The 10,000-nt window shown below is 28.4% G+C and overlaps 1 protein-coding gene across 1 annotated transcript in view; it reads left to right on the top strand.

Moving 5' to 3' along the window:
• Nucleotides 1–10,000, top strand: part of LOC115225111 (myosin heavy chain, striated muscle) — a gene marked incomplete at its 5' end in the record, with an annotated part of 84,610 nt that overhangs the window by 6,870 nt on the left and 67,740 nt on the right. The window contains 2 exons of the mRNA XM_029796042.2: nt 2,224–2,335; nt 8,445–8,552. Coding sequence (XP_029651902.2) covers nt 2,224–2,335; nt 8,445–8,552 — 220 coding nt within the window. The remainder of the gene's footprint in view (nt 1–2,223; nt 2,336–8,444; nt 8,553–10,000) is intronic.

Genomic DNA, 10,000 nt, shown 5'->3' on the forward strand with positions numbered 1-10,000 from the left:
CGAGATATGATTCTTTTGAGAATGTAGTGGAGAATCTGGGGCAGGCAAAACTGAAAGTACCAAGAAAGTGATAATGTATTTTGCCGAAGTTGCTGCCACACAGGAAAAAAAGCGAGAGAAGGCTGACGGCACAAGAGCTGTAAGTGTCTTACACATCAGCAATATTTGGCTCTCAAAAATGTGCAATGTTTGTTCTGTGTAGCTTTTTTTAAGGCCAAATCAATTGTTTTCATCTTGCTAATGTGTGCTTGTATGTCTATATATCTATATATATATAATATATATATATATATATATATATATATATATATATATATATACACACATATACAATATACGTGGGGAATGGGAAAAATGCCATTATCTGAAAAATTATTTATGTTGAAAAGAAATTTATTTGTGGGAAAAAAGAAAACAAAACAGAACAAAAGAAAATAATGAAAATAAAAACTGAAATACAAAGAAAGAAAAGGGAACATTTGCTTATAGGCACCCAACATGAGTGCACTGCATCTAGCAGCAGAAACAGCTGTAAGTCGATGGAGTTTATAATGTAACCATTTTACCTCTGTCATCTCATTTTCTTTTATATATATATATATAATATATATATATATATATATATATATATAAGGAATGTGAATATAAAATTAGGTTTGTAAAATCTTAAATGGTAAGCAGAAGTAAACATGAGCTTCTGAAATTTAGAAGCATGTCACATGAAAAGACAAATGAATGTTTAGGTGATTCACTGTTCCTTTTTTGTCTTTGTCTTTCTATATTTTTCTTTTCATTATTTTATTTTTCATTTTGTTTTCTCACCAAAAAAAAAAAAAATTGATAACTATTCAATATATATCAAAACCTTTGAAGAACATGTGCTGAATGGGAATTGCTTGTTTAAAAGGTAGTGATGTTAAATCTATTAATAACAATTGATGGAAAAAGTAAAGTTTGGCAATTACATATAAAAAAGTATACATACATACATATATACAAACAGATCTATAATAGCATAAAATACAATTATAATTAAGGGCATAGAGGGTTCCATTCCTGTAGGCATAGAACCCTCTATGCCCTTTTAAGCCTCTATATATGAATTCACCTTAATAGGTCTCTTTTATATGTTGGTCACTGATAAAATTTTTAGCGATTTTATCCTTTATTATATATACATAAAAAAGGCAGAATTGTGAGCACATGAAGCAAATTGCTTAATAGTGTTTTACCCATTTTTACATTCTGAATTCAAATTCTACTGTAGTTGGCTTTGCCTTTCACCTTTTTGGGGTTGATAAAATAAGGACCAATTGAGCAGTTGGGTCGATGTAATTGACTAACCCCAATCCCCAGAATTGCTGGCTTTTTACCCAAAATTTCAAACCAATATGCTAATACACAACAAATGTACAAATCTTCATTCAAACTACATATTTCTACCAAGAAAATTCTTCATATCCAAACAATTTCATTATAGATGGTAATGCATATTTATAAAGATGCCTTAATGAAAAAGCGAACCCTCTTCCATCTTGTTGACAGTTAGAAAAAATAGAAAGACTATTTGATTGTCAAGCAATTTCATATTTGACGCATTTCAGTCTAGCTGTCTCACTCTCTTTCTTTCTTTCTTTTTTCCTCTCTCTCTCTCTTTCTATATATACATATATTGGTGTTGATATGAATATTGATGTTATTAATGGTGTATGAAATTGTTATTATTATTATTATTGTGGCTGCAAATCTTACAATTATTGTTTTTATTGTTGTAGAAGGAATATTTTGCAACTGTTTATTTTTTTGTCTTTCACAAAACTATTAATGCCTTACTCTCTCTTCTGCCATGCAACTGTATATATTGTCTCATACATATATATTTCATGAATTCACAACTTAAACTCACAATTTAACTACTTAAAAATTCTCATCTCCAAGTATCAAAAGGAAAGAGAAGTGTTAAAATTAAGTAGTGAAAATGTGATTAAGTTGTAAGTAAAATTCATATTCCACAAATATTTGTTGTGGTCTCACTTTCTCAATTAACGTGTCACCACTATACATACATATACATATACATATGTGTGCGTATATATCTGACACTCTAATACTCTGTCACACACAATCAGTTGCAATCACTCACCATCACTCACACATTCTCTCTCTCTTTCTCTCTCTCTCCCTCTTTGTATACACTTTGTACAACCCTCCACATCACTACAGTGGCGAGTCTGGTGCTGGTAAAACTGAGAACACGAAAAAGGTCATCCAGTACTTTGCCCTCGTTGCTGCTACTCTTGATGGCAAGAAAAAGAAGGATGATGAAGAGAAGAAGGTAGCTTTACGGAGCGAAATATTTCAGCATGATGCTCTTGTGTGGTTCCCCCAACTTATTTTCCTACTCAAGATTTTTCCTACCTTTCTTTCGATCTACTTTTTATTTTAATATAAACTGTTTTTATATCACATTATGTATCTATGTATGTATGTGCGAATGAAGATTATCTATTTTTATATTAATGTTCAACTCTGGATCAATCAACTAGCATCTCTGGAATGACCCTTATGGGCTTTGCATTTGTCTCACTTTTTCAAAAAAGGAGAGACTTTGCCCTTTTCCTATTTTACATTATTCATCCACACAGATATATATATATATATATATCATTAAATTTCAAATTGATTGAGGTTTCTGTTATGAGAGGCAATTAATATAACTTGTTCAACCTCTCTTTTAGTTACCATTAGCTACTATCTATTTTGATAATGCAGAAGGCTTTTCTGAGCAATTTAGTCTTTGAATATTTCTGGAATTTCACCAACCCTTGTATATAATATTCTGCATATATTTATTGATTTTACTATCAATAATTGAGCTTTTACAGTGAAATCTATGATTCTCTGATGAAGTCCAGAAAGGCTGAAATATGCCTGGAGTTGTCTCCTATATTTGCTATCAAGGAAAAAAAAGTAGGGAAATCTCTCTCTCAAATTCCCCCCTTACTTTCTTTAATAATTGAAGGAGGGATGTGAATATTTAATTTGATGTAATCCTTAAATTTGAAATGGCAAATATTTTAGATTTACATCTTCATTGTCTTTGATATAGGACTGGTGTGTCATGGGGATGACCTAAGGGTTAAACAACAACAACAGCAACACAACTATGGTGGCAATGTAGATAAATGGGCCCAAATCTTTAGCTAAGGTTTGAAATAAGGAATAGGTGGCTGGTTCTAGTCAGTTGGAATCGAAGGGGGAGTAGTTGGCTCGATAGTAGTGGAAGGGAAAAAACAGCCACAAGGGTGATAGTTTGGTTGTGGGTTTATAGAAAAGGGATTATTATGAGAGGAACAGCCACTCTTGTTTTTTGATGCAGTTGTTGTTATTGCTATTTAGCCCACAGAGATTCACTTTGATGAATCAGCCCTATATTTAAAGACAATCGAATCATGACCATCTCACCTTATTTATTTTTAAGGCATTGTGTATCCTACACAAGCTATACCATACAGTTTGTCCCAGTTGTATTAAAAGTCAATGGGGTTATTTGTAGCATATATATATTGTATATACATATATATATTATACTCACATTATATATATATATTATATACATGTACATATATATATATATATATATTATGCACACATATATATTAATACATATATTATATATCTATTATACACATATATTATTATCATATATATACATATTATATACATATATTATATATATATTATATACATATATTATATATATATTATATATTATATTTATACATATATTATATACCTATACATATATATATATATATATATATACACACACACACACATACATATATATATAGTCAGGTGCAGGTGTATGATAGTGTAAGAATGTGTAGCGATTTGTTTTGTTTCAAACCTTGATGTTAAACATCTACATTTGTTCATCATTCAAGGTTCAACTTTCTTTTTCCCTCCGACTAACTGTTTTCTAGTTTTTACAGATTTCCCAAATAATAAATTAATCGTAACAACAATAATAATAATCATTGTAATATTAACTTTCCCTTAAGAACCAAAACTTTTCTTTTCCTTTTGCTAACCCCATTCTCCTGTTTGTCTTTCATTCCTTTCTTTCTTTTCCCTTTCCCCTTTGTTTTGTAGACATCTTCAGTATACTCACAACTGGAAAGACTACGAGAGTTAACTATATATATATCTGCATATTGTCTCCATATCATTTGATCTCAATAATGGACCTGTAATCTTGGTTTGATCAAGGCCTTGTGGGTTCAGTTTTGTAGATAGAAAAATATATACCCAACTGAATGATGGGACCACTCAAATATACCGGACAATACTCACCAATGCTTTAAGATCTGAGATTTTGAGCCACAATTATTAGAGCATTTGACAAAAAGGACTTTGCAGTAAATTTTCTAAACCTTAATGCTTTGAGTTCAAATCATATGAAGGTGGACTTTATCTGCCATTCCTCTGGACCAATGAAATAAGGTAGCAATCAAAAACTGGAGTCAATGTTATCAAGTAAATATTCTCCTCAAAATTGCTGTCCTTGTACCTAAATCAGAAAACATTATAATTATTATCATGTGTTTCAGTAAAGACAGTAAGGCTGAATTATATAATTATATAAACCTAGTCTGACATGAAAATTACATGCTCACTTCGTCAGAGTTTATATATATATATATGTATATATATATATATATATATATATATATATATATATATATATATATATATATATATATATATATATATATATATATACATACATATATATGTGTTTATATATGCAATATGTCTTATTGCTGGATATACACATACTACATAGAGTCACGCCTACCTAGACTCTGTCATTTCTAAAGTTATTCTATTGGCCACTGATGCATTATAAATGCTTCAGTTCATCTGAAAACATTTTAATTCTGGCCATGCTGGAGCACAATATGCAGATTTTTAATTTCTAGACATACCGTGTGATTCTAATCTCTCATTTGTTTCTAATAACAAAATTTATACATCTAAAATACATATTAACCTGTTTTTTCCCATTTTAACTTATCTTTGTATTTTGAATATAATTTTCTTTTCTTCAATTATTATTTTCACATTTCATATTTTTTGAATTTCAAAATTGTATTTATATATATATAAAAAAACAAGAATATATACATATATTTAGAAGCTGTAAGATCTAGTTATGCCCTTTGCCCTTTCACAATCGTCTACTTATTAGACATGTGTTCTCTTAGACCAGGAAATTAATACAAACCCAATAAAGGCAAAGAAAAAATTTCCAACACTATGTCAAATGTTGGTTATCCTGTTTATGTACATAAGGTAGCCAACCACCTACGTGAGTGAATAGCCAGCAAACCACATGTATCTATAATAAAAATTATAAAAAATTATCTTGTAGAAATCCTTTCCCATATCTAGATTACTTAAATGTGATAACAGCTCCTTGATTTTTTTTCTACCACAACTTACAGTTTCTATAATGAATACATATATGCATATACATACATACATATATATATATATAATATATATATATATATATATATATATATATATATATATATATATATATATATATATATATGTATGTATGTATGTATGTATGTATATGTATATATGTGTATATGCATATATGCATATACATATATGCATATATATATATGTATATATGCATGCATATATGTTTGTATGTGTGAGTGTTTGTGTGTGTATATATATATATATATTCTTGTTACTCTTCATATGTATTGTATCTTTATTATTATGTATGCTATGTTGTAATATTATATTTTATTGAATACATTGTATATATTAATGTATGCATATATATTTATGTGTGTCTATGTGTTGTATACACACATACACATGTACACTTGGATTTATGCACTGTACAGCAGAAACGCTTAAACCACATGCCTAATTGTCTATACCAGTGGTTTTCAACCAGGGTTCCGCGGAACCTTAGGGTTCCGCCAGTACAGTCCACGGGTTCCGCAAGAAGTTACAAAACTGCTAAAATCAGCAGTAATTTTTAATTCTCCTGCGCAGATATGTGTGCATAAGACTATTAAATTATTCCTCGAGCCAGTGGAATGTTTCCTTGGGGTTCCACTCCAGCAAAAAGTTTGAAAAGCACTGGTCTATACTTCCTCTGACAAATAATAACAATTGGCCTATACATTCTACAGGCCTATCAATCTATCTGGCTACTTCAAGTTTCATAATATCGGCTTTTAACGCTGAATATCAATCATCAAACATATATGAGATGTATATCAAATGAAATATTTATTTCTTCATAAATCTTTAGACAAACTGAAAACTGTGGTTTAATGCTTTTCAGCTTCTATTTGAAATTAGACTAGGAATATTGCATTCAATAATTTTCTTTTGTATTCTATTGTAATGAGCAATTATTTCTATTTAGAAATGCAGTAATTTCACATAATAGTCATATTATTTGTAATATTAGTATTAAATTTGTCATTTGATATTTTGTTATATTTTATGTATATTTATTTTTGTATTTTGGAAGTTTTGTTGTTTTCGTCATTGTTTGTTGTTGTTATTGTTGTGATTGTTTTTGTTGTTGTAGCTGTGTTTATCATTGTTACAATGGAAAACGAAAATTAAAAACCAAAACACTGTACATATCCAAAGTATGCAGAAACATGTTCAGTTGTGCAAGGAAATCATGCAATAATATTAAGACTATCAAATTAATGATAATAATAATAATAATAATAAAATTTTGCATTCTACAAGCAGAACAAATACACTAACACTTTCCTTGATGCACACACACACACACAGAGAGGCAGATAACCAGATGGATATATTATATATATATATATATATTCTGTCAGTTCACAATCCTGAAACAAGTGAACAATATGCCTTCATTTCAAAGCAATAGTCTGCAGCGGCCACTTCCAGCAGTGTTATAAGGTGCAGTGTTATATCTATGGAATCATTCAAGCATTCACATTATGTGCATAGCTGATACTCCTAGGTAGGGAGTTAAGGTTTCTTAACATCAGAAAATGTATTTGAACGGTATTGGGAAATATCACAAGTAAGGGTGTAATTAACATAAGGGGTGGGGTGAATATAACTGAATAGAAAATAGCTAATCTAACTGCTCTAAAACTAACTGAAATACTAATGCTTATTAATGCATGTTTATAAGGGTTGAGTTCAGTTATGGGCATAATTCTTGTGAAAGGAAGGATGACATTGATATTAATACAAAACACCTTATAAATAGCATTTGAAGATGGCCATAAGTGCAATCAACTGTTTAGGTTTTTTTCCCCGACATTTCTATTTTGTAGGGATATTTCTCCCTACATATGGATATCATTCTTAGGTATGAATTCACAAAGTAAAATAGAAAACGATCTCCATATATACACAGCTCATATATGTATATATATACATACATACATATATATATATATATATATACATATATATATATATACATATATATATATATATATATATATATATATATATATATATATATATATATATATATATAATTATCATCACCAAACTGTTTAATTAAATAAAAAGAAAATACTCAAAATCAATCTAACTTGTTAACAGAAATAAAATGAACCTACTGTTCAATATATGCACACACACACACACACACACACACACACACACACACACTATATGTATATACATACACATTATGAATAGTGGTAGTGATTTCAGAGTTTTGCCAAAGAAGACTCTTCATACATGCATAAATATATATTAAGACACAAGTTGTTTGTGCTGTGATGTTTGACTACAAATGTATGTGAGTATATGTATATATGAATATATGTATCTATAATTATGTACCATACTTGTGATTAGAAATGTATATTTATTTAAACTCAGAGTTAACTGTGTAATCTTTATATGTTTGTGTCAATTGTTATTATTATTCATTTTATTTTTTTGCTTTATTACAATCTTTAAAAATTCACTTGTACAAATTTTCACATTATTTTCTTTGCTTTCTTTTATCATTCTTTCTCTGCCTGCCTTTCTCTCACTATCTTTCTCCCTGTCTCCTTCAAAAATTCCCCAACACAAAAAATTATTCTAAACAAAATTCATTATCTTATTTAAAAATCTTTTATTCAACATCAACAAATGAAATGAATTCCGACTCATTTCCTCTAAAACTCAAAACTTATCAAACGTACTCTTTAAACTTCCTTCAAAAATAACAACACAAAACTTTAAAATAAAATACTAATGATAAAAATAATAATAATAATAACAATAAACTAAACTAAACTAAAATTAAAACCAACAATACAAAATTATTACTCAACCCCTCTAAAAACTCATCTCTCAATCCATCTGAAAAACCCCGAAACTTCCCATTCACAAAATTCTAGAAAGACGAGAAGAAGGGTACCCTTGAGGATCAGATTGTCCAGTGTAACCCCGTACTGGAGGCATATGGTAATGCCAAAACTACCCGTAACAACAACTCTTCCCGCTTCGTAAGTACACAGTGATTGTGGTCCACCCAAGTGGATTTGCCACACTGGCAACCTGAAACTAATATGCAAGAAAAAAAGAAGAAATAATAATAATAATAATAATAATAATAATAATAATAATAATTAATAATAATAATAATAAATAACAATGATGGTGATGATGACAATAATGATGATAATAATGATAAGAAAAAGAATAATAACAACATGTTAATAATAATTAATAATAATAATAATAATAATAATAACCACAGCAAATACAGCTGTCAAGACAATAACTCTGACTTTTTCCTATAATAATAATTCCCTCCTAAAACAACAACTATATCACATCCAATAATAATAATAACAATAATAATAATAATAACAATAATAATAATAATAATAATAATAAGGATGATGATAATAACAATGATATTAATTATAATAATAATGGTATAAGGGTGATGATGACAATAATAATACCAATTATAATAATAATAACAAAAAATAATGAATTTAATAATAATAATAATAATAATAAAAATAATAATAATAATAATAATAATAATAATAACAACAACTATAACCGTGGATGGTAACCTCGGTTATAATTTTTATCGCTTTATAACCCCTATATATCTTCTCAACTCAGAAATCTGAACTTCATAACATATATCTACCCACAAACTGTGTTAACCAACCAAACAACAACAGCAATAATAATAATAATAATAATAATAATAATAATAATAATAATAATAATAATAATAACAACAATAACAACAACAACAATAATAACAACTACTACTATTACTACTACAAACAGCAAATTGTATGATTCTCCAAAATAAGTAACCACTTTTTTTAAAACTACATATATATATAAAACACACACACACACATGCATATTCGCTTTTAAAACTCTCTTCAAAACTGACAAAATATAAAATACCTGTAATTTATAACACTGCTAATATATTTATGAAAGCACTACATGCATGTATGTATGCATACATGCATGAACCTGTATATATATTCGATATAGATGCTATAGTGCACTTGCAACTTTTGTATCTAATCTGATACCATCTCTGACATTAAAAACATGAAAAGACAAAGATAATATTAAGATTACGCAGAGTGTCAATTTACACTCTTTTTCTTGCATCACTTGGAAAATATGAAGATAATGAAACATGAACAATTATTAGTTATTTCCAAGTTTATATTGTTGTTAAATTTACCATTTTACACATTTTTATTACTTTATGAATTATATTACATAAGTTTATCTTCTCTACACATCCAGTGAAGGTTTCACTCTCAAATTTGTCACAAAAAGATGACAATATTCAAGAATACATATATACATCATATATATAAAAATACACACATATACACACACACGTTTCTGTGTATGTGTGATAGTTGTAGTAGCAATATCCATGTTCATCTATATCAAAATA

Source organism: Octopus sinensis, linkage group LG27, assembly GCF_006345805.1.
Source record: "Octopus sinensis linkage group LG27, ASM634580v1, whole genome shotgun sequence".
Lineage (NCBI taxonomy): Eukaryota > Metazoa > Mollusca > Cephalopoda > Octopoda > Octopodidae > Octopus > Octopus sinensis.